Source organism: Megascapheus bottae, chromosome 17 (genome assembly GCF_031878675.1).
Source record: "Megascapheus bottae isolate mThoBot1 chromosome 17, mThoBot2.hap1, whole genome shotgun sequence".
NCBI classification, from domain to species: Eukaryota; Metazoa; Chordata; class Mammalia; order Rodentia; family Geomyidae; genus Megascapheus; species Megascapheus bottae.
In genome coordinates this window covers 19,498,350-19,516,103 of record NC_143525.1, presented here as the reverse complement: position 1 = coordinate 19,516,103, position 17,754 = coordinate 19,498,350, and the positions used below count along the sequence as shown (strand labels likewise).

At 46.2% G+C, this 17,754-nt stretch overlaps 1 protein-coding gene across 3 annotated transcripts in view; it reads left to right on the top strand.

The window, feature by feature from the left end:
- Plekhm1 (pleckstrin homology and RUN domain containing M1) overlaps positions 1–17,754 on the top strand; it is a 35,081-nt gene that overhangs the window by 7,298 nt on the left and 10,029 nt on the right. For all 3 annotated transcript variants that reach the window (XM_090350049.1, XM_090350048.1, XM_090350051.1), the window contains exons 4-6: positions 2,456–2,849; positions 10,385–10,634; positions 13,983–14,903. In XM_090350049.1, the coding sequence (XP_090206175.1) occupies positions 2,456–2,849; positions 10,385–10,634; positions 13,983–14,903 (1,565 nt within the window). The remainder of the gene's footprint in view (positions 1–2,455; positions 2,850–10,384; positions 10,635–13,982; positions 14,904–17,754) is intronic.

Below are 17,754 nucleotides of genomic sequence, written 5' to 3'. Positions count from 1 at the left end.
CCTTCCAAGTCCAGTAATATCAGACCAATTGCTGGCTTTTTCTGAAGCTCTGTTTCCTCATCTTGAAAATGGGGAGATCCCCTCTGATGAAGCCTTTGAGGACCATAGTGAGTGCCTGTCAGTGAGCTGAGCCATGGGAACGTCTGCTAGACTACCCAGAAGGCTTCTGAACACCAGTACATGAGATGGTATTTTCAGATGTCGGTCCAGCTTCTAAAGATGGCTGCACCCTTGGCTGGCCATGGGGAACTTGGGCTTGTTCATCTGCCTCCTTACAGACCAGCCAGCTTCTCTTTATCATGTTCCTTACCTTTATCTTACATTGAGTCTTCTGACTGGAAAATTCCAGTGTAAGGTTATTGAATCAGTAACCATCCACTACCGGAAAGCATTATTCTGGGTCTTGTGAGTAAACTCAAAAGACAACAGTCAGGATGTAGAGATGAACACTGATATGAACACACTTTGGAACATTAAACTCTCAGGTGCATAAACCCTTAGGGCCATCATATTTAGAGGTAGGCCTCAAAATTAGTCTGAGCATACCAAGAGGATAAATGCTTTGAGGAGTATATGTTGTGAGGATAAATGATGCTCATTGGAGCTAAGAGTTCACTTAGGTTATCATGATTTTTGTTTTCCTTGCTACATAGTTTCCACTGGGTAGCCTAGGCTGGCCTCCAACTGTCAGTCCTCCAGCCTTCACCTCCCAAGGGTTGGGATTATAATATATAAACATTTTTGATTTTGTTTTGTTCTGCTACTATCAGAGACTTAAACTCAAGGTGTGACTCTTGCTCACAGCTGGTACTCTACTACTTGAGCCATGCCCTCAGCTTGGTTAACTGGAGATGGAATCTAAAGGGCTTTTGTGCTGGGGCACAATCCTCTGGATCCAAGCTTCTTAAATACCTAGGATTGCAGGCTATGCTATTTAAACAATTGGTAACTTAAAAGTGTGCATAAATCTAGATATTGCTGGGCTCGGTGGCTCACACCTGTAATCCTAGCTACTCTGGAGGCTGAGATCTGAGGCTCAAGGTTCAAAGCCAGCCTACACAAAAGAACCTGAGACTCTTATCTCCAGTTAACTTGTAGAAAGTAGGAAGTGGGGCTTGGCTCAAGGGTAGGGAGGTAGCCTTGAGCTGAAGAGGCCAAGTCAAGCCCCCTAACCCACAAAAAATAAATAAATAAATAAAATCTAGGTATTGGTGGCTCATGCTTGTAATCCTAGCTACTTAGGAGGCTAAGATCTAAGGAACACTACATAGTCAGCCTAAGGAGACAAATCCAAGAGACGCTTATCTTTAGTTAACCAGCAGAAAAGTCAGAACTGGAAACATAGCTCTAGGGATAAACCTATGAGCAAAAAAGCCAAGCAAAAGCATAAGGCCCTAAGTCCATCCCTGTGGTTTACCTTCTTTTCAGTGATCCATTTTTAGAGACCTTAGCAAGAACCAGCACCTGCCTGTCTCCTCCTTACTGATGCCTCCCTTGGAGCTGGGGCCACAGTGCATACATCCTACCTGGCTTGTTGATTTAGATACAGTCTCACTAACACCCACACTGGTCTCCACTGAATCCTCCAAATCTGCCTCTAGTTATAGCTACTATCCCCTTTCATCAGACGCCTTTCCATCTTCCTTTCACTGGCCTTTGAGTAGGTGTACACTCTGTACATACTAACTCATAATGCAGCAGCCATTTCTGGACACATGAGGTTTCTCTGGCCCCAATCCAGCTTTGAGGGGGACCAGCCCTATACCTCACTGCAGCCCTGTTGCTCCATTGTCTGTTCCAGAGACAAAGACATCCTCACCTCACGCAGCCCCTGCTGCTATGGAGCCCTATTCTGAGACACTGGGCCTGGGGGCATTCCTAATGCAGATGGCATTGGCTCACATAGCCATTCACTTGGCTTGGCAAACTCCCAAGTTCATGTTGCCTCTTCAAAATGGTGGTCCAGTCCCATTAAGTAAGCCTTTCCATTGAGACTGGAGCTGTGGCCTTAAGTCCTGCCTTTATGGGACATCAGAGTAGGGCTGTGTGCCATAGGTAATTAAGAGATTGTTGTGTAAGCTGGGCCCATGGCTTACACCTGTAATTTTAGCTACTCAACAGGCTGAAATCTGAGGATCACAGTTCAAAGCCAGCCCAGGCAGGAAAGTCCATGAGGCTCTTATCTCTAGTTAATCACCAAAAAGTTGGAAATGGAGCTGTGGCTCAAGTAGTAGAGCACTAGCAAAAAAGCACCGGGACAGCACCAAGGTCCTAAGTTTAAGCCCCAGGATCAGCACAACAAAAAGAGACAGAGACAGAGAGTGTTGTATTGTTTGGTTTGGTTTTTCAGTCATGAACCTGAAGTTTTCCATTTCTGCCCATGATCGCAATAGTCTGAAGCATTCTAACCAGCAACTTGTTATTCAAATGTTTTCTTTGTTTAAAAAATGTCTAGGGTATTGTCAGAATTCAGCAAAGCCCAGGTAAACCCTATGCCAGGCAATGGACCAAGCCAAGAGACCGAAAACCCCATATCACAGCCCTCGCTGTCCCTTGGGCCTGCCACCAGCACCCAGCTGCACTGCGATGGGCCTGCAGAGCTCCCTCCTGCCCCAGCATCCTCCTCAACCCAACATGGCAGCCACAAGCAAGAGCCACTCCCCCAGGAACCCAGCACCCTGGATGAGCAACTGCCAGACACAGCCTCGGCTGTCTCTGCAGGGAACCTGTCAGACCTGCAGCCTTCTAGTCCCATCCATGCCACAGTCAGCCCAGGAAGTACCCAGCAGAAGACCCTGGAGCGCAGTGGAATTGGACTGAAGCTTGGGGTGTCCTCCCCTACCAGTCCGGTGAGTATGCAGACTGCCTGTGGAATGTAGGGGAAGAGCCTCAGAGCTGAAACAAGGTTCCCAAGCTGGTGACCTTGAAGTGGTTTCTGCCTTCTCCCCATTGCCTTCCTTTCTTCCCACATGTACTAGTGTTGGCAGCTTTGTAATGAGCTGAGGCTTCTTGGGCTGTGAGTGGTACGGAGGAGCCGGGGACTCTGCTGGTCACCTCCCACACGTGTCTCCTATCACCAGCATTTTCGAAACTGAGGATATACTAAGTGGATATTTCTACAGAATGCCATGTTTTTTCTTACTTTTCAGCATGAGCCAGATTTTAGAACTGCATTGTGGCAGCCATCAACCAGTTATGGCTATTAGGCACTTCAAGTATGGCTGTGCCAAACTAAGATAACGTTTATTGCTGGCTTGTTCAAAGGAAAATATCTTTTGGATATATTAGACGTAATAAGATTGTTAAAATGAGTTTGTGTGTTTGTTTTGTTGACGCAGGGGTTTGAGTTCAAGGCCTTGAGTTTGTTAGGCAGGCATTCTAACATGTAGCCACATCTCTAGCCCCTTTGTGAGCTAGTTGTTTTGAGATAAGATCTTGCTTCCTACCTGGAACTGATCTATTTTAGACTTCTCATAATTACTGGAGTAATAGGTATGCTCCACCACACCCAGTGCTCTCTGTTACAAAGTGATCTCTCAGACTTTTCTGCCCCGACTGGCCTTGAGCCTCAATCCTCCTGCCTCCCCACCCCCAAGTACTTGGGTTACAGTGTGAACCACCACACCTGGCTATTGCTCCCACTTTTCAACTAGGTTATTGAGCTATAGTTCACATATTATATAATTCATATACTCAAAGTATAAGTTGGTATTTTTTAGAATGTTTATAAGATTGTGAAACCAGCCAGGCACTGGTGACTCACACCTGTAATCCTAGCTATTCAGGAGGCTGAGATCTGAGGATCACAGTTCAAAGCCATCCCAGACAGGAAAGTCTATAAATTCTTACCTCCAATTAACCATGTTAAAAACCTGGAAGTGGAGCCATGGCTCAAAGTGGTAGAGTACTTATTAGCCTTGATCACACCAGCTTGGGGCATGCTGGACACTGGCATCACACCAGTAATCCTAGCTATTCAGGAGGAATGCGGTTCAAAACTAGCCTGGGCAGGAAACTCCATGAGACTCTTACCTCCAATAAATTACTCAAAAAAAAAAAGTCAGAAGTGACGCTGTGGGTGAAATGGTAGAAAATTTTCCTTGAGTCAAAGAAGCTCAAGGGACAGCGCCCAGGCCTAGAGTTCAAGTGACTACCACTAACAACAACAACAACAACAAAAGAGTGGGAAACTATCACACAGTCTAATTTGATATCATGAACTCTCCTTAACACCACAATCTAATTTTATATAAAAATTTTACCCCTTCTTAATGAAACTTTCCTTTCCTTCCTTTACCACATACCCCCTAACTCTAACAACCACTACTTTATTTTCTACTGTGATAGATTTGATTGTTCTAGAAATCTCACATAAATGAAATCATATAATAGGTGATCTTTTGTGACTGTTCTCTTTTGATGAACATACTTTGACTTTTATCCATATTGTAACATATATTTCATTCCTTTTAACTGCTGAGTATTGTGCTATTGTATATTCTTCTTTTTTTTTTGTCAGTGGTGGGGCTTGAACTCTGGGCCTAGGCACTGTCTCTGAGCTCTTCAGCTCAAGGCTATCCCTCTTATCACTTGAGCTACAGCAATACTTCCAGTTTTCTGGTGGTTAAGATATAAGTCTCAGACTTTCATGACTGGCCTGCCTTTGAACTGCAATACTATAGCCTCCTGAGTAGCTAGGATTACAGGCATGAGCCACCTCGCCCAGCTTCTGTTGTATATTCTATAGTATGACTAAGTCACACTGTATGCTGCTGCAGATACTCATTTATCAGGTTTTTGTTTTTTATATTTTGGTGGTATGAGTTTTAGACTCAGGGCCTGACACTTCCAGTCAAGTGTTCTCCAATCCTTTTTGCTATAGTTATTTTTCAACTAAGATCTTGAGTTTTTGTCCAGGCAGACCTTAGACCACAATCCTCCTATCTGTGGCCTCTTGCATAACTGAGATTACAAGTATTGCACCATCACTTCCCAGCTTATTGTTTGAAATGGAGTATCACCAACTTCTTCCCCAGAATAACCTCAAACCGTGATCTTCTGGGTCTCTCCAAGAAAGCTGGGATTACAAGCATGAGCCACCATATTTGACTTCTACAGGGTTTTGTATGGGTGTATGTTTTTAATTCTCGTGGCTGAATAAATAGCAGAATTTTTGGATCATAAAAGAACTCTTATTTTTAGTAGAACTCCCAAATTGTTTTTCAAAGCACTACCCTAGTTTATATTTCAACCAGCAATGTATTTCCCCACATGCTCAACAGTAGTTATTATCTAGTTTATGTACTATTATTATTACTACTATTATACGGCCATCCAAGTGGGTGATGACTTGTCATAGTTTTAATTTACATGTCCCTGATGACTAAAGATGTCAGTGTGCTTTCATTTTCTTATTGGTAATTTGATCCTATTTTGTGAAACATTTATTCAGGATATCAACCTATTCCTAAAACAAACTGTATGTGGTTTCTATGTTGGCTGCTAAAGGCTCTCAATATTATAGATACAATTTTTTTTATTAGAGGAAAAAATATATATTCAGGAGTCTTGGTTTGCCTTTTGAATTTGTTAATAGTATTTTCCCTTTTTAAAAAAAAAAATTCAGTTTAGAACTGGAACTGAGGATCTGGGCGCTGTCCCCAACCTCAAATCTAGCACTCTACCACTTTGAGCCACAGCTTCACTTCTGTTTCTCAGGTGGTTAATTAGAGATAAGAGTCTCACAGACTTTACTACTTGGGCTGGCTTTGAACTGCAGTCCTCAGATCTCAGCCTCCTAAATAGTTAAGACTATAAGTAAGTGTGAGCCACCAGCACCCAGCTCTGTATTCTTTATTGAATAGAAGTTGTTCATTTTAGAAGCCAGGATGAAATTCCGTGGTAGAGGACATGCCTGACATGCATGGAGACCAGGGCTTCTGATTTTTAATGTTCAATTTATTAATAGTTGTTTTGGCAGCTCTGGGTTTTGAACTCAGGATTTGGGTGCTGTTTCTGAGTTTTGCTCAAGGCTAGTCCTCTACCACTTGAATCACAGCCCTGCATTTGGCTTTTGGGGGGATGGGTAATTGGAGATAAGAGTCTCACAGACTTTCTTACTCAGTCCAGCTTCAAACTGCAACCCTCAGATCCCATCCTCCTGAACAGCTAGGGTTCTAGGTGTAAGCGACTGGTGCCTGGCTTGTTGATCTTTTTGTTTATAGTTTGCATGGTGTTTTGTATAATTTAGGAAATCTTTATCTCAAGGCTCCAAAGGCCTTTTCCTATGTTTCCTTGTAGGAGCTATGGTAGTTATCTCCCACAATGCTTATGGGGTTCATATTTGTTTATGGATGAGGTTGTAGTCAAAGTTTGTTTTATGCAGCATCATTCACTGATTGTGACTACGTAAATCCTGTAACTATGAAACTGCAGTTCAGACCTCATACATTCTGTCCAGAAAATGGCTTCAGGGCTGTTACAGAATCTTGAAGGTTGTACTAGACTCAGGTGGAGGCACACTGAGGGTTGTGCAAGGCTCTGCAGCCCCTGCATGTCTTCCCCTATGGCCCTCATCTGTCTTGTTTTCATTACTGAGCCACATACTTTTTATCGGACACATCTTTGGAAGGGTGGTGGGGTCACCATCAAGTTTTATGGCCTAGAGACATGAGGATCAAGATTCAAGACTAGTCCAAGCAGAAAAGTCCGTGGCTGGGAGTTTGGCCTAGTGGTAGAGTGCTGCTTGCCTAACATGCACGAAGACCCCAGTTCAATTCCTCGGTACCACATAGATAGAAAAGCCAGAAGTGATGTGTGGCTCAAGTGGTAGAGCAATAGCCTTGAGGAAAGCCCACGGATAGTGCTCAGGCCTTAGTTGAAGTCCCAGGACTGGCAAAAAAAAAAGAAGTAGAGGAAGAATGAAAGAAAAGGGAACCAGCCTTGGTGTGACTGGTGACCAAAACTGTATGTGTGTGCTTTCCCAGGGGGCCAACACACCCTCAGCCATCTGCAAGGAACCTGTTCCCACTATTGCTTTAGAAAATCAGAGGTTTTCCTTGGAGAATCATCTGGCAGTGATTCTGTAGTCAGTAGACTATGTCTGAGCATTTCCTAGTAGGGAGAGAAGCGCTCACCCTCCATAGCCATGAGAGTCACACTTGACTCTGTTTTTCCTGTTCCTTCCACCACCTCCCCTTTATTACCTTACATTAAAAACATTTGAGAGCTGGGCACTAGTGGCTCAAGCCCACAGTCCTACCTACTTAAGAGGCTGAGGCCTAAGGCTCATAGTCTGAAGCCAGTCTAGGCAGAAAAGTCCCTATGAGACTCTTATTCCCAAAAAACTATTCAAAAAAAGCCAGAAGTGGTGCTGTGACTTAGTGGTAGAGTGCTGGCCTTGAGCAAAAAGAACTCAGGTACAGTGTCCAAGCCCTGGTTTTAAGCACCATGACCGACCCAAAAAAAAAAAAAAAGTTGGGATTTAAGTCTCTTTATCAGTGCCGTGTCCTTTTCCGGGGCATACCGAGAAGATTAACTGGAAGACTAGCACCATGGCTTAGTGAGCATTGATTCAACCACCCACCCATCAAGAAAAAGAAGCAGGGGGGGAGAAAAAACTTTTCAACAGACTTGTAGATGCTAGGATGGGGTAAGCACAGAATCATGGGGCTTGTAAGGGTCCTTGCCTCACCTGGAGGATGGGAGCTAGATTGGCTAAGGAAACTTCCAGAAAGAGGTAATAGGAACTCTCGCATCAGGGCCATGGGCAGGGGTTGTAGATGGCAGAATCTCTAGTGTGCTGGGATTTGCCCCTCCCGTCCCTTGTCCTCAGGGAATGCCCTTGGTCTTAGTGACCTAGGAGGGCTTTGCTCAGAACCCAGTGTTGTACCTAGTCCTCAATAGCCATTCTGATTGATATATCATCCTATCCCTGGCAGAAAGGAAAGGCTATTTCTAAGGGCCCTGTGGAGAAATAAGATTCTAGGCAGCTCCCCCAGGCACCTGATTTAGAACTTGCCACTCTTTGTCGGGGTCCTTCGTCCCCAGTCCCTCTTGACTAGTAGGAGGGATGGGGAAAAACACACCCCAACCAGTACAAGCCGCGAGAGGAGAGGGCCCACTGTCCTCCCGACCTCCTGCACTCAGCCTTCCTTCCCCGGAGCACGAACAAAACGCCACACAGCTTCCTCAAGGCAGGAATCTCTCTCCAGAAACCCCCCCTCCTCCTTATATTGGGTGCAGGAGCCTATCAGCACAACAGGTGGGCAGGACAAAGAGGTCCACCTGTTTACCCCTACTACAGGTCTCAGCAAAAAGTTATTAGACATGGCGTTACTCAGCCCCCAACAACTCTTGGCTTCAGGAGTTCTGAAGCATCTGAATGGATTTACCTGTCCAAACCAATCCTTATGGAGCAATCACAGCCTGACCTTTCTTCCCTGTGTACAGAGCCAGGGAGGGCAATCTTGATCGAGGGATTGGAAATAGCAACATCAGGGTGAGGTTAGTGGCACTTAACAAAGCAGCTGGGCTGGTTCCACCCCTCTGTGATTCATTTCCTCCATGCAGACAGACACTTTGGGCAGCCTGCCAGCTTCCTTGTCTTTGCTCTTCTATGTTTAGGCGCAGGAGGGCCTGAAATAATGAAAGAAAGGAACTGGAATCCATTCCCACAAGCTCACTGACCCCAGATCTTCCCTCACTTTCTTACTGAGCATCTTCAGACTCAGAGACTTCAGCAAACAGATGCCAGGGCCTGCCCTCTGAGGGTCTGCTCAGAAGCAGGGACCAGCTTGACATCATGGCCCAGGCTGTTATCTTAGTACCCAGGGGATTGTGGCCAGAGGATCCCAAGCTTGAGGTCATCCTAGGTTACACAGTAAGAACCTGACTCAAAAACAAAAGAGGCAATGAGGCTGGGTACAGATGGCTCACACCTGTAATCCTAGCTACTTCGAAGGCTGAGATCTGGGGATTGCAGTTCAAAGCCAGCTGGTACAGGAATGTCCCTGAGATTCTTATCTTCGGCTTGCAGTATAGCTATGGCTCAATAGTAGAGCACTAGTCTTGAGCAAAAAAGTTCAGGGATACCGCCTATGCCCTGAATTTAAGTGTCAGAACCAGAACACATACACTACAAAGGATCCAGTGAGGACTGAGCCTCCCTCACATCAAACCCTGTGTGCAAGGCATACATGCTGGGACGACTGGATAGCCACTCAGTGAATAGTACAGTTGGACCTCTTCCTTACACACACACACACACAATAATAATAATAATAATAATAATTCAGAATGGATTATAGACCTTAATGTAAGCACTCAAATCACAAAGCCTTTATGAGTCAGTTTTAGCTTTAGCAGCCAGTTCTTAGATACTCCACCAGCACAAACAACGGGGGAAAAAGTAGAGCTGGGCATGGAGGTTCATGCCTGTAACCCCAGCACTCAGGAAGCTGAAGCAGGAGAGTTTTAAGGCCAGCCTGGGATTCATAAGAAAGCCTTATAATCTGGGGGCAGTCAGCATGGATAAACCCATTAGCCACAAGAACAGACAGGTGTTCCATGCTAATTAAACATTGGGGAAATGCAAATAAAAACCACAATGAAGCACCTCTTCTCACAAGGATGGCTGATCAAGAAGACATTAGAATTGTTGGAGAGTTTATAGAGGAACTGGAACCCTTAGACATTGCTAGTGGGAATGTAAAATAGTACAGCTATGTTGGGAAATGGATAGTTCTTCAGGAAGATAAACTTAGAGTTACATATGTCCTAGGTAAGTATGCGCGCGCGCGCACACACACACACACACACAGAAAAACAAGTCCACAAAAACGTGTGTGAAAGTACATGGCAGCAGTATTCATAATAGCCCAAAAGTAGAAACAACCCAATGAGCATTAGCAGATGAGTAGATAAACCAAGATATGGTTCTTGAACACCATTATTTGATAGTAAAAAGGATTGAAAACTACATATTTGAAAGGAGGATGAACCTGGAAAACATTAAGGGGTCAGTTCTAAAAAAAAAAATGCCCTATTGTATTATATCCTAAGTCATTTCATCCCTTTTATATGAAATGAGCAGAAGTGTACAATTCTTCGACAGAATGCTGAAGAAAATTCATTCCTATGTGGTTTCCTAGAGGTAGAGTGGTTGTGGACAAGTAGGGGTGACTACTGTTGGGTAGAGGGTCTCTTTGGGGGATGACATGAATATTCTCAACTTAGATTTAGAATAGTGATTACACTGCCAAGACTACTGAATTGTAGATTCATTTTTTGAAATGGGTCATGTTATACAATGCAGAGCATGCCTTTGCAAACATATTTAAATACTCTAAAACAGACACATGCTGCTTTCCTTTTTTCTTCATAGAAAAGCATAAACTGGATCTCTGAAGATGACTTTTATCGGCCCCCTCAAGAGCATGCTCTACAGAATGCTTCTACCAGCTGTGCAGAGCCAGAGTCTGATCTCCACAGGCATCCTTCTCAAGGACCTAGAAAGAGCTGCTCCCTGGGAGCCTTGGACAAGGCATATGTGCATTCCCAGGGCAGGGAGAGTGCTGGAGCAGCCCCAGTTAATGAGCATAAAAACTTCCGGGTGGTACACCGGAGGCAGATAGGTAAGTAGCTGAATGGGGTTCCATCTGCAGGAACTGTGTCTCTCAGAAAACAGCTCTGAGTCCTGTTTGCCATGTCCAGTGGGCAGTGTGTTCTCCCAGGAGGACCTTGCCCAGAGCGAAATCGTCAGATGTACTTGTGCGTAGAAATTCAGGAGACAGGGGCCAGGAGTTTGGCCAATGGTAGTTCTTGCCTAGCATGCACAAAGACCCAGGTTCGATTCCTCAGTACCACATACATAGAAAAAGCTAGAAGTGGCACTGTGGCTCGTGGTAGAGCTCTAGCTTTGAGAAAGCCCAAGGACAGTGCTCAGACCCTGAGTTCAAGCCCTAGGACTAGCAAAAAAAAAAAAAAAAGTGTGGGGGGAAGAAATTTAGGAAAAGTTTGGGCGGAAATGCTACATTCTTTTTTTTTTTTTTTTTTTTTTTGCCAGTCCTGGGCTTGAGCTCAGGGCCTGAGCACTGTCCTTGGACTTTTCTCAAGGCTAGAGCTCTACCACTTGAGCCTCAGCACCACTTCCGGCTTTTTTCTATGTATATGGTACCGAGGAATCGAACCCGGGTCTTCATGCATGCTAGGCAAGCACTTTAACCACTAGGCCAAACTCCCGGCCAAATGCTACATTCTTTAGAACATCATAGTAAAAAGGTGTTCAAAACAGCCTACAGACTAGAAAATACTACCTTCTATGGTAAAGTGGAAGTATTCTTCCTGAGGCAATGCTGTAAAAACTTTGGGTTGCTAGGAACTGACTCTCCAGCCTCTGGCTCAGGGAAAAACCTTCCCTTGTGGGCACAGGTGCTTTAGCACCTTCTTCCTCAGGCCTTTTATCTTGGATGGTTCCTAAACCAGCTCTAGAGAGGTTAGTTCATCAGACCTACTGTTGTTTTCTAGCCTCCACAGACCCTTTAAGTGAGGCTGGCTTGATCTCCATACCCTGTGAAATTCTAGGAAGCATTAAATAACCATTAAATAACTCAAACTTTTCTGTGACCATCAAAATAGGTTTCCTTTTCTGGTTTGTTTTTGTTTTTGTTTTTGTTTTGGTCATTCAGTTGTGGGGCTTAAACTCTGGGCCTAGACACTGTCCCTGAGCTTTTCAGCGCAAGGCTAGCACTCTACCATTTATTTCAGCCGCAGCACTACTTCTAGATTTCTGGTGGCTAATTGGAGATAAGAGTCTCATGGACTTGAATGCCCAGACTGGCTTTGAACCACAATCCTCAGATCTCAGCCTCCTCAGTTACTAGGATTTCAGGCATGAGCCACTGGCACCTGGCCTTTTTTTTTTTTTTTTTTTTTTTTGGTCAGGGCTTGGGCACTGTCCCTGAGCTTCTTTGGCTCAAGGCTAGCACTCTTATTACTTGAGCCACAGAGCCATTTCTAGCTTTTTCTGTTTATGTGGTACTGGGGAATCGAAACCAGGGCTTCATGCATGCTAGGCAAGCAATCTACCACTAAGCCACATTTCTAGCCCCGATCCTTCTCTCATCATTTCTGTGTGCATCCTAGCAGAGATTTCTGCCAAGTTTAAGAGATCCAGCTCTGGCCTCCATGTTGGCTCCTTTTGGATATGTCTGCCAGCCCAGGGCCATCTGTGCCCTCTAACCAGGGAAGGGTATCCAGGCTTCCAGGCCCCTTAAGGAAAAGGAAAAGCCTATGTAGTAGTTTCATATCTCTAGGGTTAGTCCAGGCTGGGGAGAGAGAATTATGTGATCTTTGGGCAGACTCCAGGGGAGGGGAGCGCTCACGTGAACACTCACTCATTTATTCAGCAGATGTTTCTGTGAGTGTGCCAGGAATCATCTGTGATGTGTCAGGCACTATTCTAGGTGCTGGGAACAGAACAGAAAGCCAAGCACTATCCCTACCTTCTTGAGACTTTCACTCTAATGGGTGTAAAGAGAGAGAGAGAGGGCAGTGAGTAGTGTGATCAGGTAGTGATCAGGAATAACCATCACAGTCTTGCTAGAGGGTAGCCAGAGCAACCCTCGAGGATAAGGTGACATTTGAGATGGGAAGGGAGGGAGAGATGAGGGAATCTGTGCCTCTGTGCAGAGAGAAGAAAGGCAAACAGCTGTGGCAGCCAGAGTGATTGGAGCAGAGCAGGGTGGGTTTGAACTCAGGTCCTTGCCCTTGCTAGGCAAACACTCTACCACTTGAGCCATGCCCCTAGTCTTCTGGCTTATCTTTAAACTGGTTATTCTGGCTCCTATGCTGAAAGACCAGTGAAGAGCTATTGTCATTACCGGGCCAGAGATGACCCTGTGAGGAGGAGTAGAAGGGGAGCAGAGAGAAGTAAGGGGTTCCCAATAAATGTAGCCAAGTCTGTACGATTTGCTGGTTTACTGGATGTAGGGTATGAAAGATGTGTCTCCGGATAACCCTGAAGTTTTTAGCCAAGGCAACTGGAAGAATGAAGTTTTCCATGAGTTGAAAAACACTAGGGAAGAAGCACGTGAGCACCAGAAGAATCAGGAACTCGTTCTGGAGTATGTGAACTTGGAGGTTCATGTTCGACATAGGTGGAACAGGTGGCAACGTAAATCTGGAGCTTATAGGTGAAGTGTAGGTTGTAGAAAGGATTTGGGGGGGAGGGGGTGTCACTATGAGCCCTTGAGAGCAGATAAGCTCAGCCAGGAATAGCTAGGGAGCCAGGATTGCACTCTGTGGTGTTCCAGCCATGAGGACAGAGAAACATGGCCATGGGGGTAGAGTGCTCTAGGCAGGCCCCATAAATGGCCTCAGTAGCTTTCCCAGGAGAAGCTTCATTAGGATGAAGGAATCAACAGATGAATTGGGCTGGGTTCAAGAAGGAAAGAGAGCAGGGAAATTGTCACTACTTCCTCAAGCCATTCTTCTGTAGAGGGGAAATCAAGAAACAGAGAGGGTAACCAGAGATGTATGTTAAGAAGAAAGGGATTTTACAAGAAAGAACTAACAAAAATGTTTGTGTACTGATGAGAATACTCCAGAAGGGAGGAGAACTGAGGAAAGATGTCCTTGTCTGTGAGTGGGTGGGAGGTGGAGGGGAGCTAGCCTCAGGCAGAACAGGTCCCTGGTGACATGAGCGAAGTCAGTGGGCACAGATGCTGGAAGGAGCAGGGGCAGGCGCAGTAAGCCTCAAGGAGTCATCTGACTTTTTATCTTCTCAAGGAGATGAAGGAATGAGGTCAGCAGTGGGACCCATCTAGTTTTCAGAATGCCATTTGACAGTGCCCCATAGCCAGCTCCATTCTGGTGGCAGTCTCCGTGTCCACTGTCACAACAGGATATTGAGCCCAGAAGTGGCATCAGGTGGGTGGCAAAGGAACAAATCCAAAATCTGAAGTGTTTCTTTCCACCTCCAGGGTTGTCCAACCCATTCCGGGGTCTCTTGAAGCTGGGCACTGTGGCCCGGCGGGGGGCAATGGGCATCTGGAAGGAGCTGTTCTGTGAACTGTCCCCACTGGAGCTCCGCCTCTACCTGAGTGATGAGGAGCGCACCTGTGTGGAGAGCTGCTCCCTGCTGCGGTGTGAGGCGGTGGGGCCAGCCCACTGTGATGGGCGCTTTGAGCTGGTCTTCTCTGGCAAGAAGCTGGCACTGCGTGCCTCCTCCCAGGACGAAGCGGAGGACTGGCTGGACCGTGTGCGGGAGGCCCTGCAGAAGGTCCGGCCTCAGCAGGATGACGAATGGGTATACATCCAGTACCCAGAGGAGCCCAAACACGCCCCTGAGGGTCCTCCTGGCAGCCACCCCTCTCACTTAGCTCTGCTGCCCGAGCCTGTGGTCCCCCAGGGCACGCAGTTGGACTGGACATCTGCCCAGGTTCCAGAGCCAGATGCTATCAAAGAGTCCCTTCTGTACCTGTATGCAGATAGGACCTGGATGCCCTATATTTTTTCCCTATCTTTGGAGTCTCTGAAATGCTTCCGAGTAAGAAACAATGAGAAGCTGCTCAGTGACAGCCATGGAGTGGAGACCATCCGAGACATCTTGCCAGACACGAGCCTGGGGGGGCCCGCCTTCTTCAAAATCATCACAGCCAAGGCCACTCTGAAACTGCAGGCCGGGACTGCCGAAGAGGCTGCCCTGTGGAGGGACCTGGTCCGCAAAGTCCTGGCGTCCTACTTAGAGACAGCTGAGGAGGCAGTGACGCTCGGCGGGAGTCTGGATGAAAACTGCCAGGAGGTGCTGAAGTTCGCCACCAGGGAAAATGGCTTCCTGCTGCAGTACCTGGTAGCCATCCCCACCGAGAAGGGCCTCGACTCCCAGGGCTGCTTCTGTGCAGGTGCCAACCAACTCCACCCCCTTCAGGGGTCCCGGCATAGTCTCCCCACCAGGGCCTCCATCCCTGCCCCAGGTGGGGCATCAAGTTGCTGGTCCCGCAGCCTCCACTCCAACCCCAGCATTCACCGGGGCAGAGGATCCTCCCACAGCAAATTTTTAGCACAGTTTTTTTAGCCCAGCACTGGTGCTATCCAGTGGGATATCCATATGATGCAAGTGTACTAGGTCTGTGCTGGCCGGTCAATAACTAAGCCAGTGCAGGCTCTGGGGGGCTTAAAATGGTGCTAGTGTGACTACCAACTGAATTTCCCAGTCAAATTGAAAAGGATTCCTGTGGGCCTTGGGCATGGTAGTTCCTATCTGTAGTCTCAGCTATTCGGGAAGCAGAGATGAGAAGGTCATGGTTTGAGGCCAGTCTGAGTAAACAAGATGCCATCTCAATAGAGACATGGCAGTGTGTAATTGTGATCTCAGGTATGTAGGAGGCTGTAGGTAGGAGGGTCACAATCTGAGGCAGAAATATAACTGAAAAAAGAAGAGTCTGAGGTATGGATCATGTAGTAGAACACTTTAAAAGCATCAGCTCCTGGGAACTGACCCAGTGGTGCCAAATAAAATACAGGTGCATGTGGCTTAATGATGACTGTGTTGGGCAACACAGCACCATTTGTTGCTCTGCAACTTGATTTTTTTCTCCTTGATAATATATTTTGGATATTATTCATTCATTCATTCATTTATTTATTTTTGTGCTGGGATTTGAACTTGGGACCTGGCACTGTCCCTTACCTTTTCACTCAAGGCTGGTAGTCTACCACTTGAGCCACAGCTCCACTGCTGCCTTTTTTTTTCCAATCCTGGGGCTTGAACTTAGGGCCTAGGCACTGTCCTTGAGCTTTCTCAAGGCTAATGCTATACCACTTGAGCCACAGCACCATTTCTGGCCTTTTTTGTGTATGTGGAACCAAGGAGTGGAACCCAGGGCTTCATGCATGTGAGACAGGCCCTCTACCACTAGGTCACACTCCTGGCCTAACTGCTCACTTTTTGATGGTTAGAGAAAAGAGGCTTGTGGACTTTCCTACCCCAGCTGGCTTTGAACTATAATCCTTAGATCTCATCCTTCTTAAGCAGCTAGGATTACAGGAATAAGCCACCAGCACTTGACTGAAATCTAATACTTGTGTATGAGGCCTTTAAGTTTGGAGCCTCATAATAAATTTCAAGCCTCATAATAACCCTGTAGAAGTCTTTTCTGTGTATATGATAAAGTAAAGAATCTGAGGCCCTAAGCTAATAAGTACTTTGAGGTTCACACAGTATATGGAAAAGACAGAATTATAGCTTGATGGTCACATCCCAGGGGCCTGAGCTTGTGGTCAGGACCCTGGAGGGCTCCCACTGCATTGTCCAAAACCGATTGCTGCTCTACCACCTTTATCCCTTTCTTTCCACTCCATGCTGTCAGGGAAATTCTACAGAAGGTTAGGGGGAATCACCGATCTTTCCCGGTAGGGTGGAATCTGCGAGCCAGAGGGGAAAGCCAGCTTCAAGCACTAGATTGAAGGATGTGGGCTGCTGCAGGCCCCCTGGAGGATGGGAGCCAAGCAGAGCTTCCTGAAGAAAACATCTGCAAGCCCACACTCACTTTGCTCCCAGTTCTTGTAGCTGTCACCAGCAGCCTGCCAGCTAGGACTGTGAAACCCAAGGGTTTCCTTCCTCCCTGCAGCGCAGTCCAGTGACCCAAGCAGTGACATCTGAGCTGTAGCTCATAGTGTTCAGGACACTATCAGAACCTTGTCTCACTTACACTTTATGATAATCCCACAAAGCAGCTAGCAGTCGCTGTTTACAGACAGTGAAATGGAATCTTAAGAAGATTTATGAAGGTCAGGATGAGGTTGCTAGTAAATAAAAAAGCCAGCTGTTTGTCTCAAGGCCAAGAATGCCTCTACCTCTGCCCTTGTGGAAACCAGGTTCAGAATTTGGGCTGGACATTTTGTCCTGAGCACACTGGACTCCCACTGTCCTCTGCTGTGAGGGGACTGCCAATTTGAAGCTTCCCTTAGCCTACCATCTTGAGATATTAGGCTGCTTTGGGTTCCACCTGCTGAGGCTGAGCTGCTGGCACAAGGCAGTGCCCTTGCCATCCACACCTGTGGAAGACTCTTCCCCAGTTCCCTCACTGCTGGGCCAGACTTGACTTTATAGTTTTCTTTCTAGGCTCAGATAAAGAGGAGGTTGGCTCTTGGAAGCAGTTACACAAAGGCCACTAAGTAAATGGAAAGGAATACAAGGCTTTGGGATCTACCATATCTAAGTTTGAGTGATATCGGTTGTTATGTGACCACATTTCCTCAATCTTTTTTTTTTTTTTGGCCAGTCCTGGGCTTGAGCTCAGGGCCTGAGCACTGTCTTTGGACTGCCTCAAGCTAGAGTTCTGCCTGTTGAGCCTCAGCCACTACTTCTAGTTTTTTTCTATGTGCGTGGTACTGAGGACTTGAACCCGGGTCTTAGGACATGCTAGGCCAAACTCCCATCACCACCCCTTTTTTAAAAAAAACAAACAGTCTCATTAGCTAGCCCAGGTTGGCCTTGAACTATGTATTGATTCTCCTGCCTCAGCCTTCCAAATGCTGGGATTATAGGCATGTACCACCATGCTTGGCCCCAGCCAGGTTTCTTAACCTGTTGAGCACCACTTTTTCAGCTGTCAAATGGCAGCAATAATTCTTACAGCACCTTGTTGCAATTAAGAATGTTGATGGTAAGTGGTGGAAATAAGAGTGGCGATTATTGTCCTTTGTATATTCCTTTGAGAGAAAAAAAAAAAAAACTAGCAGTCTCTTTCC